General features: G+C 34.5%; 1 protein-coding gene across 1 annotated transcript in view; it reads left to right on the top strand.

Moving 5' to 3' along the window:
• The first annotated feature begins 478 nt into the window (after window positions 1–478).
• Window positions 479–22,024, top strand: part of LOC129222035 (intraflagellar transport protein 56-like) — a 53,053-nt gene continuing 31,507 nt past the window's right edge. The window contains exons 1-4 of the mRNA XM_054856452.1: window positions 479–651; window positions 7,129–7,263; window positions 8,385–8,477; window positions 16,576–16,690. Of these exons, the coding sequence (XP_054712427.1) occupies window positions 649–651; window positions 7,129–7,263; window positions 8,385–8,477; window positions 16,576–16,690 (346 nt within the window). The 5' untranslated portion in view covers window positions 479–648. The remainder of the gene's footprint in view (window positions 652–7,128; window positions 7,264–8,384; window positions 8,478–16,575; window positions 16,691–22,024) is intronic.

Here is a 22,024-nt window from a genome sequence, read left to right as displayed (position 1 = left end):
ACCGATTGTGCTACTGAATGAAAAGGGAGATCCAAAAATTTGAAAACTGAAATATTGGAATATGTTCCCAAATTTACAGAATCAACAGACAAAATTTGCCTTATAAGGACATTTTTTGGGAGGTCGGAGTCCGCCTGAGAGTTCCCATCGACGCCCCTGAGAGCAATCGCGCTATTAATTAACCTCGGCATTCGAAACCAGCGATTAAAATGCATTCCTTCGTATTCGCGCTATTAATTAACCTCGACATTCGAAACCAGCGATTAAAATGCATTCCTTCGCATTCGCGCTGATTCCCCCCCCCCCCCCCCCCGACTCCATTTAGGGACTCTAGAGTATTGCTTCGGTCCCCTTGTCTTGCTTGTTGCCACACCTTAGGTAAAGTTGATTGCTAATTGCTCTCTTTAGGAAAAACGTATATGTATGGCAACGAGTTCTTTGATCGTTGCTATGGTTGCGGGTGAAACAGCTACAGCCATTACAATGAAAGCAACGAACTCATATAGCAAACGCGTCAGTTGTTTGATAAATGTATGTATAATTTCTATGTGAACTTTATAACTCACGCACAAGATGATAATGAGAACACAAACATTTATGAGCGTTTCATTTATTTGAACAGTTGTTTGACACTGGAACAACTTACTAATGGTATGTATAAAAACAAGTCTCTAAATTTTGAGCGCATGTCTGTTATGATCTTGGTTTTAATGACGCTCGGAATGTCTTTAATGTTATTTTCAGTTTCAAAAGAATAACAAGCGTCTTATGTTGTACTTTTATTGCACTCATTTTGTTTTTCAATTTCTGTGTATAAACAAGCTGCATTATTTTGCCCAATACAACTTTTTAGAATTCTGTTCAGAAACAGAAAGTTTTTACATTATGCTTAGATTCATTGCGGAATAAATTTCCATACCAGTAAGGGGAATAAGAGAAAAAGGGGGAAGGGGTTCTTTTCTATACCTCTCAACCCCAGTTGCAGAATTTGTTTCAGGAGTCAGCGATGCACATTAAAAAACCCAAAACTATTCTGCATGCTAAACAAGCATAATGTTAGTCAAAACACTTATTTTAAATCGTCTCCAATGATTTCCTGTAAATGAAATGCAAATTATAAATTTTCAGTAAAGCATTGACTGAAAAACTTCAAATTAAAACTGAAAACTGAGGTGCAGTTTGCAGATAGCTGCCAGAACAACTGATTTTCACCTCTTAGCCATCGAGAACTTCAGCATTGATCAAAGCCGAGTAATAGGTACTAAATGCCTATTGTTTTCTCATTATTAACAATGGAGCAAAAAACAAATGTTTAAATGTACAGGTAATGCTGCCATCTATTGATTACTAAAATAATTAATCAATTGTGGAGCAATTAACGTTTGATTAATTTATATGTTTTAGGGGAAGATTTCGATAATTGGGAATCTGGCGATCTTTCTTCATTGGTGTCATATTTTGGCTCCAGCATCTGCGTGGGAGGTATTTTTCGTTGCAAGTCTAAACAAAGAGAACGGAAACATCTATTCACAGAGGGTTACTATAAATCAGTGGGGTTACCAAAACAAAATCATTTATGCCTAGTGATGTAAAATACCCGGGTATTTATTTTTAGGGGTAAATACCCAGGGTATATACCTGGGTAAATACCCAAAATGGGTATTTACCCGGGTATTTATTTCAAAAATTTTTATTCAACTAAAATACTTTTCGGTATGTATTCCACTATGTATATATACAGAGTGTTTTGTTTTAACCTTCAAGACCTCTATTTTTGCAACTGTTAGTCCTAGATGCATACTTACAATTGCAAAAATGTTCAAAATCAGAAGCAGACTTAAGATATTGAAAATTTGAAGTAAAAATAAAAATGAGTAAAAAAATACAAATTTTAACTTTTTACACGGGTTCCAGATCCTCTGACTTATTGATAGTTAGGGAAATAATCTCCACTGAAAAACAATTACAAAAAAAGTTTGACATTAGTACGACCAATATTCACTGAGATATGAAACGCAGCGTTTTGTAACTTACACCATTTTACACTCGCCGTCAGTAACATCTTTTGGGGAAAAAAAATATAGCAGTTAATGAGTGTTTATATGAAATTATATGTGTGCAGAGTGATTTTTCAAATTGTTCAAGGTTTTGCAGCGTGTTTTGCGTATCACGGCATAACATTTGCACGAATTTTTGAGTAGAAATGAAAAATGTAATACCTTGTGTTTTTTACTTTGCCAACCTGTCATTATTCTGAAAGGGTAATAAGTTCTAATCTCATCTTCTGCATGGTCCCTTAAAACTTTCAAATGGAATATCTCCTTGAGTTTTCATTGCACAAATGTTAAGTTTTTTTGTGTCAGTAAGTTTTAAATTCAGATCATTTCTCTAAATATAAGTTAGGGTACCTAGAGCCATAGAAAAAGTTAAATTTTGTAGTTTTTGACTCATTACTTTCTTCTATATCTAATATATAGAAGAAAGTATTGGATTCGTGCAAATTTTCGAATTTCGAATTTTGACAGATTCGAACGTTTTGAGGTGTGCTGAGTCCATTTCGACCATTTTTACTTTCTTCTATATCTAATATATAGAAGAAAGTATTGGATTCGTGCAAATTTTCGAATTTCGATTTTTGACGGATTCGAACGTTTTGAGGTGTGCTGAGTCCATTTCGACCATTTTTGGAAAATGTCTGTCTGTCTGTGTGTATGTGTGTGTGTATGTATGTATGTGTGTGTGTATGTATGTGTGTCACGTCTGTGTGTGACCAGTTTTTTGTGGCCGCTCTACAACAAAAACTACCGCATGAAATCGAACGAAATTTAGTACACATATGTGCCCCTATGTGAACTTGTGCCCATTAGTTTTTGGCGCGAATTCCTCCAAGGGGGGTGGAGCAATGGGACGTTTTTCGAGTTACGCGTGCTTGCTATTCCTCAGGAAGTTACTGGCGGAATCAAACAAAATTTGGTCCATATGTTGGTATTAACAGGAACAGGTGCTGATTCAATTTTGGTGTCAATAACTCAAACGGGGGTTGAGCTGTAGAACGTTTTTTGTCGTCAATTGTGACTGCTGTATCTCAAGAAATAATGAACGGAATGAAAGAAAAATTTATCGGCAAGTAGCCCTTAGTGGGTATAAGAAATGATTTTATTTTTGTGTCAACAGCTAAAAGGGGGGTGGCGCAATCACCCGTTCTTTTTTTCCATTTTCAGTGCCCTATCTCAAGAAGTAATGCTACGTTCTGGTTGAAATTTGGAATATATGTGAATCCATATGTAAACAGGCTTTGGTTCTATTTTGAAGCCAATCGCTCCATGGGGGGCTGATTTTTTTTTTATTTGTGTGAATAAAAATAGCTTTTTAATTGCAACAATAAGAAAGATAAATCATAACAGACTGTCGTCTGCGTTCAGCTCGTGCTTTTAATTGCATGGAAATGATCCGAAATATTATCTCAATGATTTAAAATTTTTAACTGTTGCCATCTTGTGTCTGTTAACAGATAAATGTTTGTAATTATTTTAAGCAAGGCTTTTAAAATAATTTTCAATTTTCATTCTTTGCTTTGCTTTTGAGATAAATCAGGAATTGGGATGGTCATCAAGTTTTGGCATGTGTAATTTTGTTTTCGTTGGGAATATTGCTTCCTCGTTAAGCATGGGGAGGGATCAGAATTATAAGAAAGATATAGAAGAAAGTTTCGTGATGGCCACAACATACTCCATTTTTGGAAAATGTCTGTCTGTCTGTGTGTGTATATGTGTGTGTGTGTCACGTCTGTGTGTGACCAGTTTTTTGTGGCCGCTCTACAACAAAAACTACCGCATGAAATCGAACGAAATTTAGTACACTTATGTGCCCCTATGTGAACTTGTGCCCATTAGTTTTTGGCGCGAATTCCACCAAGGGGGGTGGAGCAATGGGACGTTTTTCGAGTTACGCGTGCTTGCTATTCCTCAGGAAGTAACTGGCGGAATCAAACAAAATTTGGTCCATATGTTGGTATTAACAGGAATAGGTGCTGATTCAATTTTGGTGTCAATAACTCAAACGGGGGTTGAGCTATAGAACGTTTTTTGTCGTCAATTGTGACTGCTGTATCTCAAGAAATAATGAACGAAATGAAAGAAAAATTTATCGGCAAGTAGCCCTTAGTGGGTATAAGAACTGATTTTATTTTTGTGTCAACAGCTAAAAAGGGGGTAGCGCAATCACCCGTTCTTTTTTTCCATTTTGAGTGCCCTATCTCAAGAAGTAATGCTACGTTCTGGTTGAAATTTGGAATATATGTGAATCCATATGTAAACAGGCTTTGGTTCAATTTTGACGCCGATCGCTCCAAGAGGTGTTGATTTTTTTTTTTTTTTTTTTTTTTTGCGAATAAAAATATTTTTATTAATGCAACAATAAGAAAGATAAATCGTAATAGATTGTCGTCTGCGTATTTCTCGTGATTTTAATTGTATGGAAATGATAGGAAATATTATCTCAATGATTTAAAATTTTTAACTGTTGTCATCTTATGTTTGTTAACAAATAAAATATTTGTAATTAATTCAAGCAAGGCTTTTAAAATAACTTTCAATTTTCGCTCTTTGCTTTGCTTTTGCAATAATTCAGACATTGGGATAGTCGTCAAGTTTTTGCATGTGTAATTTTGTTTTTGTTGGGAATATTGCTTCCTCGTCAAGCATGGGGAGGGATCAGAAAAAAAAAAAGAAAAATATAGAAGAAAGTTTCGTGATGGCCACAACATACCAGTTTTTATTTTTCCTTCAAACTTCCAATATCTTTACTCTGCATCTGAATATTTTTGCAATTGGAAGTAAGCATCTAGGACTAACGGTTGCAAAAATAAAGGTCTTGCAGGTTAAAACGAAACACCTTGTATAACCAACTATATACAAAACAATAAATTTTTTACCAAAAATTTGTATTTTGATCACATATTTAAAGAATTATTGTGTGAAACAACTCAGCAATCTAATATGATATTCACATTAAATGTGTTGGATATGCCTAATCAATGTTGATAGCCAAATTTCACATATAAAAAGCAATTCTACAAAAAGTAAAAAGCTTAACTGGTTACAAAAAAAAAAAAAAAAAAAAAAGAGAGCAAACATCTTTTTCAATTATGGCATTGAAAAGAAAGATTCTTTGGTTCGTGATATGTTTCTTTCATAATTTCATTAAGTCTTTCGATAAAAAATATTATAAACTGTGTAATACATATGTATGTATCAGTTTTACCAATTATTTCTTATTTAGATTTAAAAAAAAAAATTCATTCACTTTTTGCATTTTTTTGTAAAATACCCAGTTTTTGGGTATTTACCCAGGCCTTGGGTAAATACCCGGGTAAATACCCAAAAAATATTTACCTACCCACTGGGTATTTACCCGATCCACATCACTATTTATGCCAAAAAATGAGAAGACCGTGCGAGATTCCCAATTATCGAAATATCCCCAGTTTTAGTTTAATTTTAATTTAAAGTTTGACAATTTAATTTGTATTGCTTGGTTCCATCACAAGAAATGCCATTGTTGTGTGGCACTGTTTACCCTATCGTTATCCTTTATGGGCAGTTCATTTTTTGGGGCCTTTGCGCAGGCTGGACACATCAATTTTTTTCAGAGAGGATGTTGTATACTAAATGTAAATATTATCTAAAAACAATAAAAACCATGCCCGCTTAAATGCAAAAACATTAATTTTTTTAATCCAAAAAGAAGAAACAGTTGACCGACCTCCTTAAATGACAAACCTGGTGGATCTGTGGTTGAAGCTTCACTTCCTATGCTGGAGGTTGTGTGTTCTATTCCCACCGGTGCCCTTGGTATTCATTCCTTATCTTTGTACTGTAAACCTTTCCAATGTTTCTCCGGATAGTTTGATATCCTCTGTGAGAGACATAGGCAAGGGAAGCGTCCAGGGGGTCAGGAGCCTCCCCGAAATAAGTAAGAAAGTTCAAAACTAAAAGTGTCAATATTTTCACATATATTTTTCTCTTTTGTGTATACAAGAAAACTAAAGTTTGAGTTACACGGAAGTTTCATTGGACCCACCAACAAGAAAGCCTGGGTATGCTACTGTCTTCTCTGTATATGAAGCTGGTTAACTTCTTCTGGTCTGGTATAAATAAATAAAAAAAGTTACGCAGCTTCTTTTTCTTCATACTTTTCCTTTCTGTTTTCATTCTAAACTCCCATAAACTGGCGTGAATCGGAACCCTTTTAAACTTAAGACATTTTTAAAAAGAAGCAAGTAAAAATGTTTTCTTAATTCTTGTTTTGTTCTTCGATTTCAAGCAAAGAAATAATTTTGAACAGTTTGTATTTTATATTATAATTTTTTAGCAGTGCTCCGATCTACCTATGTCCAACCCTGAATCCAACAGATCCTTACAGAAAGTGAAAAAAAAAAATCTGAAAAATTGTCTGCAGTCTTCTTTAAGAATCAGAGACAGACATCACAGCATCACTCTGGGAACTATAGGTGTACTCAGTGAAAGCTTTGAACAATTAGCTAAGTGGTTACTGGCTGTTGTAGATTTTTGCTATAGTACTGTAATTGTAATTTGTAGAGATGGGCAATGTGGTTCTTTTTAATGATCTGTTCATCAGAGGATTGTTAATTCTTTTGATCCATTCAATGAACTTGTTCATTTGAACGAATTCAGTCATTTAAAAATGTTGCATGTGATCTCTCTGCAAAAACTACTTACCTTACATTTGGAATGTTTCATTAGCTTGGTAATATTCCTTGTGGTAAAAGCAACTAAAATTACCTAAAAGTAAGAAAATGTGCCTATAAAAATTAATTATTCTGCTTCTAAAGATCCTTGCAATTATTCTGATAATGAACTCAAGCTCATAATCTAGGGAGATTCTCTATTAGGAATTTGTGAGTCCCAGTTAAAAGTATTTTGTTACTATGTGTCCTGGTTTGAATAGCTTGGAGCTGTTGATTGCATTCAAGATTTTTTAAACATAGTCCTGTGAAAGTTTTTTACTTTTACTCATGGTTCATACTATGGTAAAATTGTTACAAATAATAACTATGCTTTGCATAAGAAGTAAATGTTGTTAAATAAAGATTTTACTATTGTTTAGTTGCTATCCAGAACAAAACCTGCTCAGGCAGCTGGAACTGTTGCTGCAGCTGATCCAAAAAGTAGATCAAAAGTTCCTTCTTTGGATGAATTTATCAAAAATCGAGATTTTACTGGAGCACTTACTCTACTAGAGGTATAGAGGTTTTCTACTTTTCATTTTTTTTATCTGATCTAGAAACTAAATGAGTAGTTTGATTTTTTCTACTGTAAACCATAATTTTAATTAAATATTTCTCATCATCCGAAATTTTTTTGAAAGTGTTCAATTCATTAACTTTTTAATTTTTTTAACAGAACTTTGTAAAGTGAACCAAGGTGCTCCATGAGCAGGGTATGTTGACCTGCTTCATTGGGCACGTTGAACTCCAATATAGAAACAACTTCTGTTACAATTTTGGTGATAAATATTATCCGATATTTATAACTAAATTATTTTCTTTTGCGTTTAGATTTAAAAAAATGAAGTTTAAAGATCAATAGTATATTAAATTAATTTTTATTCATAAAACATCTTTAATAAAAATATTAGTAATTAGCTATCACCATTAGTATATGATTATTTTTACTACCACAAAGAAAATAAAGTATTTAATATGTATGAGAAAATTATAACAATTTAATGCATATTAAAAGTAGGAAAAGGTTGTGTTTAGTGATATCAGTAAAAAGTCTACCGCTTCCCTAGCAGACACTTGGTTCTTGAAGAATAAGACATCTGTTACTTTCTGCACAGTTGGATCAATGTACCCTGTGTTCTTGGTCTGAAATAATGTTATCATATTTTTTATTTCCCTTAATAACAAAAAATAAAGAAACAACAAATAATTTTGAACTAAAAAACCTACAAGGTGGGAAATTCAATTTATTGCTCCAATCTTTATGAAGACCGTTCCATAAAACAAAGTTATAGGCTTCTGAAAATTACTCAGTACTGCTGAAATTACACTTTCTAATATAAAATTTGAACAATATAACTCCACCTTGTAATTTAGGTATAGTAGTAATTGTTGTTACCTTTGTATTGATGTTATGATTCTGTTCTGTTAAAAACATTTTCTAAAATTTTTTAACACTATATATATCATCGCCTCAGAGCAACTTAAGTTTAGGTACATAAGTATAGTAACATCAGAGCAACATGAGTAAGGTATCTTAATGTTATTTCTGTGATTAGATATCTTACTGTTGCTCTGAGGCAACGATATATATAAGACATATGATGTTTGAAAATTTTCTTAATTTTTTAAAAAATAGTTTCAGAGAAACAGTGGTAAAGGAGATCTGAAAAATGATTTATGGATTGCCTATTGTGCCTTTCATCTGTCTGACTATCGAAGAGCAATGGAGGTATATTTTAAACCAATTTGAAGTTTTAAAACATGCCTTTGGTGGATTCAGAATTTCAAAAGGAGGACTTGTAAAACTTCTCTATGACATTGTTAATTTTATTGAAATGGATGAAGTTGTTCTCTTAATTTAGTATTATAATTCTATTTATTATGTGTGAATGTATAAATGATAAAAAAAAAACATGCATATAAAAGGAAAACTATTGCGCTGATATTCAAATTTGTTTTACTTGTATAGGAGAAACAATACCTACTTTCAATAATAAATTATAATCACAAGGAAATAGCTAGCCACTAAATGTTTTCGATAAAGCCAATATATCACAAGCCATTGCCTTTCTTGAGCCACTTTATGTCATAGCTGCCAATCAGGCCCGACAAGAGGCCATACCAACCCAATCTGAAACTAGGGACCCAGGCCTTGGGGGGGGGGGGGAGGGGGACGACACTGGCACAAAAAAAGAGAAAGAAAGAAAGAAGGGGTGGGGACTCCGAACGAAAGAAAATGCAAGGATTGAGTTAAATTTACTACAGTCGAACCTCGTTAAACCGCCCCCCAAAAAACCGCCCCCCTCTTAGTTCGCCAAGAAAGACTGAAAAAAACCCATTCCGTATTGGAATGTAGTACTAATTCACTCATTAAACCGCCACCTCACTGTCCGCCAACCGCCATTGATTTTCCACGGAAATTATATACTCAGCATGTTAAAATAACTGTTTAAACCGCCATATTGAAAGCAGGACTAGAGAAGATAGACTATACAATGGATACTTTTCAATGCCCTCTATTCAAAGAATGTCAGGCAGTTCAAAGTAGGAGATAAACCATTTATTAAAGCGTGACTACGTACACAGAAATCATGCATATGCCATCACTTGCATCTGCCACTTCTTGTTGCCCACAATGTTGCCCTTAACAAATTTCCCTATATTAGTCACCAGGTAATTTTCCAGCTTTCTTTCGCTCTCTGTCAACATTCAGTTCCCACCTCTACTTTCTGGCCATTTACCCATTAATCCGTCCGTCCCCTGCGAAGCTCAGTTCCCCGAGGAACATTGTTTTCAACGTCTTCAAGAATTCTTTACCTGAGCTTATCAGCTCTTCCACGTTTCTACTCTTCATTTTGACATTTCGCCTTTACTCAGCTATTCTCCACCCCTTCTTGGATCTGGTTTGGGGTTTGGGGGAGGGAGGGGGTGAGGCTAAACCTTTGACATCTTATGCAGGTTTTGCAAACGAATGTTGTTTTAGGTATCAGCGTTCTATAACGTCCCGTTCTCTCATTTCGCAGAGTAAAAATATCGAAAACTTTCTTAAGCGTGCACGAAAAAATTCTAATTTGTGAGTTTAAGGAAAAAAATCAAGCCGCAAGCCAGCAATCTATATTGCCAATCATTTCTCCGATATTCTGGAAAAAAAAGTTAGCCGAAGAACCGTTGGAGATAATCTGCAAGAGAAACAAAAGTGGTTAGGATTAGAGAAATCATTACATACAGTCAAGAAGATAAAAACTGGGAAGCACGAAAATTTGGAAAATGCTCTACTCATGTGGATAACCCAAGTGAACGAAAATCACGATGCTGTGACTGATGAAGTTATAAAGGAACAAGCAAAAATTTTTGGCAAGAACTGAACGTTGAAAACTTTTCGTACAGTAACGGTTGGCTTGACCGATTTAAAAAAAGGAATGGCCTGTGTTTGTACACTCGTCACGGTGAGACTGCTACAGTTGATGTCACAAAACTTAATGCTGGGAAAACATAGCTAGCTGAAATTATTGCAGAGTACAACTTGAAAGATGTTTGCAATATGGACGAATCTGGATTGTTTTTTGCGATGATGCCCTCCAAAACGATTTCAAATAAAGTCGAAAAAGGTGTGAAGAAGAAGAAAACAAGGATAACAACTGTGCACTGCACAAATGCTGATGGAAGCGACAAACGACTTTTAGAAGTCATCGGTAAAGCGAAAAAGCCTCATTGCTTCAAAAATTTTTGTCCGGAACTCTATGTGAAGTATCGTTTCAATAAAAAGGCGTGGATAAATGAAGTTGAATTTATGGACTGGGTGAATGTGTTTAACAACGCGATGAAAATCCAAAAAAGAAACGTACTGCTAATTCTCGACAATGCACCATGCCACAAATTAAAAAAACTGTCTAATGTGAGAATAGAATTTTTGCCACCGAACACCACAGGAATTCTGCAACCAATGGATGTTGGCATCATCAAATCGTTTAAGGCCCATTACAGACGGTTTTTGGTAAAGAAAACCGTGGAGGATATAAATAAAAATCGTAAATGTGATGTTACGTTGAAAGATGCAATTTACTTTGCAAAAAAAAAGCCTGGGACTGTGTAAGTGAGGACACAATCAAAAACTGTTGGAAACATACCGGATTGATAAGAGCCGATGCAAATGTTGACCAACAGATTTTTCAAGACCCTTCAATCACAGCCTTTAATGAAACATTTCAAGAAGCGAATGAGGTGCTTAGCCTTGAAATGAGCGCGGATGAATTTTTAAACATTGACCATGACGAGCCAATATTTGAAGTGTTGACAGATGAAGAAATAGTTAATTTTGTTAAAGCTCCTGAAGTATCAGACCACAGCGAATCGGATTGTGACGAAGAGGAATCAGAACCAAAAATCACCGGGAAAGAAGCACAGGATTACGTTAAAAAACTTAGACTCTACCCCGAACAAAACGAAAAAACTGACAGAGAAATGATTAACAATGTACTCCGTCTTGAAAAAAATGTGGATGAGTTATGTACCCGACAAAAAAAACAAAGCACTTTAAATAGTTATTTTTTTAAACATTAAACTGGTTCATGCCGGTAAGTTTATCTTTTAAATATTTGTGTTTGTTTTATTTATTGTCTTTGTATCCGTTTTCTATTATGACTCCAAGATCAATTGGGAAGGAAAATACATATGTTTAACTATATTTTCTTAAAACTATGCATTTATGAAGGATAGGGGAAACCTCGTTAAACCGCCAGCCTCAAATTTCGCCAACTTTTGGCCCGTCACTAAGATTGGCGGTTTAACGAGGTTCGACTGTATTTTGGTATTTACTGTTCTGGCACTTAAAATAGAGTTCGTTATTTTCTAGTAAGCAGTGTTGACTCCCCCCCCCCTTTTTTTTCTTTTTCCTTTTCCTCCCTTTTTTCTTCTTTCTCCCCCCTTTTCTTTTCTTTTTTTGGGGGAGGGGAGGGGGCCTGGTGACATAACTGACAAAGGATCTGCCTTGGCTCTCTGCGGCCCTGTTGCCAATCATCCTGATTCATTCAGAAGACTTCTGAATTTTGATACAAATAACAAATATGAGGGCCAGCAGCGACTCTGGGTCATGCTAGGCTGGGTCAAGTCAATTTATTAGTCCACAGTGAAGATTAATGTTCCTCTTAAAGCTTACCCCCTTACTCATTACAGCTTATTCCAGTAAGCTGCTCTGAGGGCAAACAACCCTACTATTCTACTATTCACACCTTTCTGCAGGAGATCTGGTATAATACAGTGAAACCTCCGAATAGCCGACAGTCAATGGACCCAGGGCCGGATTTAGGGGAGGGCTGGGGGGGGGGGGCTACTGCCCAGGGGCCTCCACAACAAACGGGCCCTCACAATAAAATTTTTACAAAATATCCTAACTTTCATGAGTCGAAAATATCGGATGTATACATACATATGAAAATATTCGGATATATATCAAAGTATCCGATATTTTCAAAAATATGATGATCTTTTCGAACCCTGATTAGGGGCCTCCACTCCTTTGTTGCCCCGGGGCCTGCACACTTCCAAACCCGGCCCTTAATGGACTAGAAGTTTTGTCCGTTATTGGGAGGTGTCCGCTATTAGGAGGAACTACTTAATTTACCTTTTTCGAAATGGGCTGTTGTTTCCTTTGTAGAACACAATCGAAACAATTGCGAAAGGTTTACTACATTTTACGTCAAGTGTAATTAATCTGTTTTTTCTTAATAAAGGTATACTGACAGCACACACTTGTCTTAAAAAGCATTTAATCAATTAAAGTAATCAGTTAAAACAGTTTGACATCTCTCTTTCGCATTACAAGCCTGTTTCTCAACATAAATATTTAAATCATTTATCTTAGCAAGTCTTTCGGTGTCCCCTCTGCTCAGGAAAAAGTTTTTCAATTCTTTACTGTATTTCAGTGCTTCCGAAAAGTCTCTAATTGTGCAAACATCATTTTCAATCACAGGAAGTTCATCTTCATCATCGTCAGAAAGAACACATAGATCAGCTGTGTTGTGAGAAATAAAATTTTAAACATTCAAGTTCTCTTCCTCAATCCACAAGTCTTCATCAGTTTGAACATAGTCTTCAGCACTGACTTTTGAATCCAAATGAACCAGTAGCTCATTAAGTACTTTTTCCTCTTCTGCTCCTCCTAATGCACTGTCAGGTATCATTTAACTCCTGAACGAAAACCCTGCCTTTTTAAAACATTTTGAAATGCTCCCAGGTTCCACTTTTTTGAGAGCTGACGTGATCCACGAAACAGCATCCAAAACTGTTACAGATTTTGCTAATTCTTCACTAGATTTACACGAAAAAATCTGTGAAAGAATGTGCCTGAGTAAAAGCTTTCTGTAACCTACTTTAAAACTCCGAATAATACCCTGATCCAAGGGTTGTAATTCAGAGGTGGTGTTCGGTGGCAAAAATTCTTAATATTTTACAATTTTAAATCATCAGGATGAGATGTGGCATTATCCAAAAAGAGAATTATTTTTCCAACTTTCTTCTTCATCCTTTTATCCAAATCCATTAACCAATCTTTCATTATTTCAGTCATCATCCATGCTTTCTTATTTGATTTCCAGGACACCCTAAGTTTATCTACATCAATGTTTTTGAAACATCTAGGTTTTCTCGCTTTTTCGATAACAAGAGGAGTTTCCAACTCACCGATCATATTGCAACACAGCAAAACAGTGAATCGTTTTTTAGATATTTTTCCTCCGCTACATTTGTCTCCCTTTAAGCATAAGGTTTTGTTCCGAAGAATGCGATAAAAAAGACCAGTTTCATCGGCATTGAAAATATTTTTTTCATCATATCCTTCTCACACTGATTTCAATTTCTCTATCCAATCCATGACATGAGCTGGGTCTACGGACTTCTCTTCGCCACAAATGGATTTAAAAGAAATGTTGCGCCGTACTTCTCTAGCTTTCTCTTGGAGTAATACCCCGCTTATTGGGACATTCTTTGCACAAGCAGCTCTGAACCATTTCATGACAACCTCGTTGATTTCACTGGTTTCTGTTTTGCAAAAGTTTACATTTTTTAAATTTCAATTCGAACTTACAATCCACAATTTTCTAATTTCGTCTTTATTTTTTAAATTTTTGCTGATTTGAGTTTTTCCAACTTGAAAACGATCGGCAAGACAACACACTTATTTTTTCTTTTTCGGCAACATCCAAAACATTAATTTTTTCTTTCAATGTCAGTCTCTTTCTTTTAGTTTCCATTTTAAAACTCAAATAATATTGTCACACAAAAAAAATCAACTAAATCAAAACGCCTTTAGGAAAGTTTGCAACTGCAAAGCTACGATTGCTGCATGAAAAGCAGGTTCGCTTGCCTCTCAATTCATCTCAGGGTATGAATATCCCATTACAAACGGCGGCGATTCGGCAGAGCAACCCCCTCCCCCCCACATATCCTTTTTATGGTTAATTTATTTTATCTCGAGTATCACTATTGCATGATTGACAGTTGGCAATACGACCTTGAATATGGGCAAATCTTTTTCATGTTTAAAAATTAAACAACCCAACAAAACCACGGCGCATTAAAGCCGACTACTACCGGCGTCGGTCTGCTCAATTGCATCTCCCGAGAGCCCCAGTTAGAAAAAGCGCCCAGTTTCCTCTTTTTGATCTTAACTTTTGAATAGTCTTATTGTGTACAAAATTTATTAAAATCTTAAGAAAAACGTATGTTAATTGTTAGACTGACATCAGTTTTCATTTATCTGCTTCATTACTCTCAAAACTAGCCGTAACAAAATTATGACTTTTTTTTTCTTTTTCATTTTTTGCTGTCCGCAAAAAGTACCATGTCTTTTAGTTCTTTTTTTTTTCTGCCCCCAACTTTTAAGCCCCAATCGCTGCCTCCGCCCATTACCACCCTTTTAATTCCAAGAAACAGTGATAAGGAAATGACGAGGGGGGGTGGGAATATCAGTTGTGGAGGATGAAAAGCTTTGTAAGGCAAGAAATTATTAAGATATTCTGTGAAAAGAAAAAAAAACAAAAGTGCTACGATCGCAAGGGAATTTTTTTGTGAAATAACTGTCCGTTATTCGGAGTGTCCGTTATTCAGAGTGAATTACATGGAATGGCCTATATTGAGGGACTGGGACTTGCAAAAATGTCCGTTAATTAGAGGTGTCCGTTATTCGGCAGTGTCCGTTAAGGGAGGTTTCACTGTATCATCAGGTCCAGCAGATTTAAATGCCTTGAATGAATTAATAGCCCACGTAAACCTGCCAGGGGTCACAATTTCACCTTTCCTTACTACCATGTAAGGAGTGTAGCGGAATATCAGGATGAATTTCATCATCTTGAATACTAGAAACAGGAAAATGTACTCTAAACATTTCTGTTAATGTGCTTTCCCTGTCTTTAGTGAAGAAACCATCTTCCTTTTCGATGGAACCCAGTTGACAAAAATTGTCTCTAGAGAGTATTTTCGTGAGTTTAGCAACATGAGATGGCTACACAACTGTCTCCAGATTTCCTGTTTACTGGCTCTTATTGTAATTATTGCAAGCTTCATGGTAAGAAGACCAATTGCTCGTTTTTTTTGGCCTTATTTAAAAGTCTCCTGCAATTCTTTCTTTGTTAACCCACTAAAATTTTTACACTACTAAGAGACTCATCTTGGTAAACTAGTGGAGATTGGAGTATAGATTGTTGAAGTGAATCAACGGCTAGTTCCAAGTCTATCAACAAAGTAAGTTTGAATTTCTTACCTGCTAGGGAGACCCTCAGATCCTCCCTATAAGAATCCCAAGATGTTGGCTTGGGATTCCGTTCCTCCTGCAGTACGCTTAGTGCAGAACTTGAAAAAGTCATAAAGATAAGTCTATGGTCAGATAGGGTAATCCCGTCCTATCACTTACGCAATTTAGTGCTCTGTCATTACATATCGTTAGATCAATAACGTCGCACCTGTTACAGGTTATAAAGGTAGGTTTATTACCTCTGTTGAGGATATTTAGGTTGTTAGGTTCATTAATTAGGTAAGGGTATTGGGGGGGATTAAAAAAATCTCTACATACCCTTACTTGGGGGGGGAGGGGTTTAAACCCATTCTTACGTAGTATTTTCCAAGTGGATATTTTATATTAGAAATTGGCGGTCAAGTGGTTTGGCTGGGAGCATTTGTGTCTGAAAGGTAAAAAACATATTAGGATAAGCTGTTTTTACTTGTTTTAAGAATCGCACTATGCATGGCATGTTTTATTTTTACTTAGCATTGCATCATATATTTGAAAAATAAAAATCTTTGATAAACACCAATCTGGGAGTTTTAGTGTAACTGATCCTTTTTTAGTAACATTTTGTTATTTTGAAAAACAAAATGGAATCTTACGTTAAAATAGGGGAAAGGGATTTGAAAAATCTTACGTACCCTTACATGGGGGAGGTGTCAAACATTGCCAAAATCATTCTTTTGTAATTAATGAATGACCCCTTACATAACAAGTACTCTAAAAGGTCCTCACCTCTCTTGTTGCAATCACTGCTTCAAAAGTAGGCTAAAAATAGAAGCTTCAAATATGTGTTGCACCATAATCATTTTAATAAAGTTATTTATTTGTTTATAAGCTCCTTATTATTTTTCTTTTTAATAGATAAATAGTTGGGAAGCTCACTGAGTTTTTTTAGCATGATAAGATTGAACTAATTGTGACAGCTAGATTGATAGCTTCACTAGATTGTGTAATTTGTAATTTAATTTTAACAATGTAGACTGAATTAGTGAAAATTTATTTCTTATTTGTTTAAATTTGAAGTTCTGAACGAGATGTTTCTATTTAGGAATATAACCGTGTCTTAAAGAAAAGTGATGTACCTCTAGAGATTTGGACATACCTTGGATGTTGTTATTTTTACCTTGGAATGTACAAAGAAGCTGATACTGCTGTTGCCAAAGGTATTTTTTTTTCTTGTGCTTTAGCTTTGAATTAAATTTTCTTCATCAAAAGATATCAAAGGTGAAGCTTTTGTCTGTTATATGGATTAGGTTTTTTAATTTAGGTGTAAATTACTAAAGAAGTGTTGACCTTTCTATAGTCTAAAAAATGTTGTAGCTGTATTTAGCGCACAGCTTTAAATGAAAATAGCTAAATATTTTGTTTTTAAAAAACCTTTTTATTGCAATACTATCCTTGGTAATAGACCTGTGGTAACATTGTTAAGACTATACTATGACACGAAACAGACATTAGCATAGGAAACATTGCAGTAAGGTTTGTAACTGCATCAATTTTCTGAAGCTACGCTATTAGAATCCAAGAATGAACAAATATACAGTCAAGCCTCCTTTAACGGACACTCCCAGATAGCGAACACTCCCTGTAAGCGGACAGTTTCTGAATCCACAGACCCTCGAGATGGGTGTATAATGTATTTCACTCCTTGTTAGCGGACACTCCCGTTAGCAAACAGTAAATCAGCCGAGTTTCGTTTTATTTTTCTGTGTCTGGTAATCTTTTGCTCAGCACTGCTTTTGTGTTTTGTGTCAAACATTTTTTCTACTCCTTTACAATGTTCTAGGGCTAACCTGTACCGATAAAAGGGTTAACACTCCTTTTCTACGAAAACAGGAGCCATTCAAGTTGAATATTTAGTCGAAACTTATGAAAGTTTTGTTTTCATTTCGTGCACGAAATTCCAGCAAAAATCAAAAGAAAAAAAATCTTTCTCCCATTACACAGTACCCTGCTTTATCAGTTTTCATGGGAGAGAAAAAATACTCTCACACAACTTTACGGCATCCCCCCCCCCCCCCCCCCCTTCCTATTAGATTTTGGGAGACGAGCGTCAGCTCCGCGTCCATTTCCACCAGACCCTGATGAGGAATCGGCACCATATTGCCGGATTAAGTGAAAAGAAGCCAATTGAGCTACATTTTGCTACAATTTAAAACAAAAAAGGTGCTGAAAATCAACGACATTGATTCCATTGTGCTTGACTGTTTTTGTTCAGCTAGAGGAAATAATTTACACAAACGCCTTTCTATTTTATTTTCCCGAAAGATTCAGCGGATTATTTAAGTTAAGTTCACTTATGTAAACAATAATCATTAATTTAATTTAGAACTATACACTGTATGTGTAGGTTTAAAATACAAAATTAAAATGCCATCGTAAATTCAGACTCCCCAATAGCGGACACTCCCCGTTAATGGACAAAAACTTTGGTCCTGACAGTGTCCGCTATTGGAAGGTTTGATTGTATCTATCTATAAGTGCTTGTTTGCATTGAAAAAAGGGGTGCCTTGTATCTTTGAAACACGTGTTTTCAGTCTGTGCAAATTTGTGCGATTTAACATTGTAATATTTTCTTTCTTCTTTTTTTTTTTATTGGTCAACTGGTCACTGCAGTGCTCCCCAACCTCCCACTTTTCTGTAATGTATCCAGACTGCACATTTTTCTTCTTATTGCTGATAAATAGTTTTTCATGTAGTTCCTCTATTATTGACAAGGTTTAGATTAACTTTATTTGCGTTAAAAGTTGTACAGTTAGTTATAAATTAAAGTGCTAAAATTTCCATTTTTAATTTTACATTCTCACTCTTCCATGCTTAACATTACCTAACAAACGTCATTTAAATTAAAATTTTTGATTTTATTTTAAAAGAAAAAAAGTGAACTGTCAACTATTACTAATGGTTAAGATAAATAAATACCTTTGTGCTGAATAGTAAAGTCAGACCAAACAACGTAAGTAGAAGCACAAATTTGTAAATTACAGCAGACACGTGTTTCGGCGTTACAGGGAACGCCTTTTTCAATGCAAAAAATAATGAGCTTATGGATGAAAAGACATCTTTGTCGGATGTCTTTTCATCCATAAGCTCATTATTTTTTGCATTGAAAAAGGCGTTCCCTGTAACGCCAAAACACGTGTCTGCTGTAATTTACAAATTTGTGCTTCTACTTACGTTGTTTGGTCTGACTTTATTACTAATGGTTATTCAACAATATACAAGTAAAATTCCCTCTTTGTTTGAGAAACAGATTATCTTCCCTTACACCTCCAGTACAATTAGAAAGTAAAATCAGATGTTTCCAGATCAGTTGACCCTTTTGCTTTCATTGGATAAGTCAAGTTGAAGAATACATTGACTATTTCCCATCTATATATCAATGTCCAACAATCTTCTCATAAAAGACTGGCTGTCTGGGGCTTAGAGCTTAATGGACTAATTTGGAAAATTCTAGAAAAACCATTTCAATCAACTTAATTTACCTTTGCCTTTAATTAATGGATAGATTAACAAATTATGCAAACTGTTCCTATTTTCATCATTACATTAATTTTAGCAAAATTTAAAGCTGAGCAAGCCATAAATATAGTGCTTGGAAAATTTATTTAATGGTGATTAAATTTGCTGTATTTATCATCAGCTTAGCTTTCTGATTTTTTGCAAAGTAGTAAGTCAAGTTGAAGAATACATTGACTATTTCCCATCTATATATCAATGTCCAACAATCCTCTCATAAAAGACTGGCTGTCTGGGGCTTAGAGCTTAATGGACTAATTTGGAAAATTCTAGAAAAATCGTTTCAATCAACTTAATTTACCTTTGCCTTTAATTAATGGATAGATTAACAAATTATGCAAACTGTTCCTATTTTCATAATTACATTAATTTTAGCAAAATTTAAAGCTGAGCAAGCCATAAATATAGTGCTTGGAAAATTTATTTAATGGTGATTAAATTTGCTGTATTTATCATCAGCTTAGCTTTCTGATTTTTAGCAAATTTTTAAATTTAGCTATTTAAATGCTCCGACACATTTATGTTTTAAAATCATATTTCTGAACCTTGACCTGGGGAAAGGAGGGGGATACTTACACACAAATTATATAATTACATTGGGTAAAAAGACTGAAGTGTTTGGAGAAAATGTTTAAACTATTAAACATCAAGCTGGCTAATCATTATTTTCAGGGGTATTTAAATATATGATTTACTGAAGTTATTATGAGTAAAAAAACGACTTGTTATTTTTTTTACCAACCTTTGGGAATAAGACTCTTTTAATCTTTTCAGAGTTATGCACTTAAGCAACTGTTGACAACAAGACACTACAACTGTTGATATACGAAAGAAACTTCCATCTGAAACTTCTGCTGTTGATAAAGATTTTTAATGGCTCAAATGCAAAATCAACTAGCTAAAATTCAAGCAAGGCCATAGCCAGGAATTTTTTTCGGGGGGGGGGGGGGGTTCAAAGTGAACGAAATTAATCTGTGAAAAGATAGAGTTGTACAAAAGGTTACTATGTCTTTTGACACAATGGGATCATAGGCTACTCGTACGGGAGAAGAGGAGGGTGCTGTTAGTATTTACTTTTAAAAATGGTGGGGGGGGGGGGGGGGCTTGCCCCGTTTTTTTTTTTTTTTTTTTTTTTTTTGAGTGATAAATTAATGGTCTGTTGAAAAACGATATTTTGCTGGGTAGGCTAATTTATTTTCCAAAAATAAAAACTTAAAAATTTCAGAAGTTTTTTTTTTTCTCATGGCATTGCACATGCACAAGTATGGAACTTTTAATTGGAATCGAGATTTCTATGGTGGTCATCCGACCTGTTTTTTTGAAGTTGTATTCCGTTTTTAGAGGTCGTTTAATCAGTAATTCTTAAATCCAATAATATGACCAAATTGTACAAAAAAAAAAAAAAAAAACACACAGCTATTCCATTCACAGTTCGCACTTCTTTTGACTTCCCATTTTTTTGGTTCACCAGCCGTCTATGATTGAGAGTATTTTGGACTTGTACAGGAAGGAAAGGTAATGGACAACACTGTACTAGAGGCTTTTGGGAAGAAGGGGTTGAGTCACTCTCTTCCCCTGCTTCATTTTTTAAATAACTGTTGAAATAATTATGAAGACTTCATGTTCAAAAAATGGAAGAAAAAACTAAGAAACTTCAAAGCTTTATTCTTTTTATGAAAATTTAATCTATAAAAAACTAAATACACAACCTCATTTAACATATCTTGAAAAAAATTTGGGCAAATTTATTTATCCTTTCTTAGTTATTACTCCTAAATTTGAAAGAGATAATTTTAAACATAAAACACATCACTATATTACATAATGCTGTTAACGTAAAAAATAAAATACTGATTAAAAGTGAACAGTGTACATTTTTGTTTCTTGTTCTCTTTAAACATCTTCAAAAAGTTGAGAAGCCCCTTTCAATAAATGTTGCCTGCTAAAAAATCTGAAAAGTAATGAAATTAAAAATATAAATTAAAATTTAAGAACTTATCAAAGAAAAAATAAATGTGAAGAACATTTTTGTTTCGTTTCAAAGTAGGTTGAAGCTGAATTGGAATGCTAAATATCCCCACTTAAATATGCCTTTCGCGCAGGAATAGATAAGAGTTTTTAAATTCGTGAGGCATTTCATATTTGGCATACTTTAATCAACTATTTTCCTTCTACTCAAAGTAAAAAAAAATATATTTGAAGGCAATTTCTTCTTTGTTTAAATTTTGATTAAAAAAATTTATACACCATTAAGGTTTTCAATTGAAATATGAAATATAATGCAATGTAAGTTTCATTAAAAACAACCAAAGCTGAATGAAAAATGATCAAATAAGCTATCTGCTAAGTAATGGTTAAAGGGAAAAACCAATTTAAAACACAATTTTTCAAGAAAATTCTGCATATAGCTATGTCAAGGCTAAAATGGAGCCAAATTAATCATTTCAAAAATAAATAAATAAATAAATAAAATCTTCACACACACATCAACTAAGTCGTGAACACGAGAGTGAACTGTTAACTCACCACTTTTTGCACGAATGTAGAGGCTGCATTATAGCCTTAAAATAGCTAGATGCTGTATTTTCTTCATAATTTCTTTTACTTACACTGGTTTTTCACTTTAATCATCAATCTGAACTGATTAGATTTATTGATATTTAGAGATATTGAAAAGAAGAGTATTATATTCTCGTATCTACAAGGGAAAATAATTCAGTACATTTTTCTTTACAATGATAAAACTCATTCATGCTGTTTATTATTGTTATTATTATTATTATTGAAAGAATTCAACCTACCTAGTAAATGGCTAAGCTAAGTCTTCATATGCAGATGGAAACAGTAGCTTTTAATCCGAGTTGAATGGTTCAAGCTTGTTAAAATTCAGAGCGTCGAGTGGTAACGAACATGACCTTTTGCGAAAATCTTTATAACTGGAGAAAAAAAGGGAAAAACACACACACGTTTTCTTCTCC

Source organism: Uloborus diversus, chromosome 5 (assembly GCF_026930045.1).
Source record: "Uloborus diversus isolate 005 chromosome 5, Udiv.v.3.1, whole genome shotgun sequence".
NCBI classification, from domain to species: Eukaryota; Metazoa; Arthropoda; class Arachnida; order Araneae; family Uloboridae; genus Uloborus; species Uloborus diversus.
Note: the sequence above shows the minus strand (reverse complement) of the source record. Positions and strands in the feature narration are given on the sequence as shown.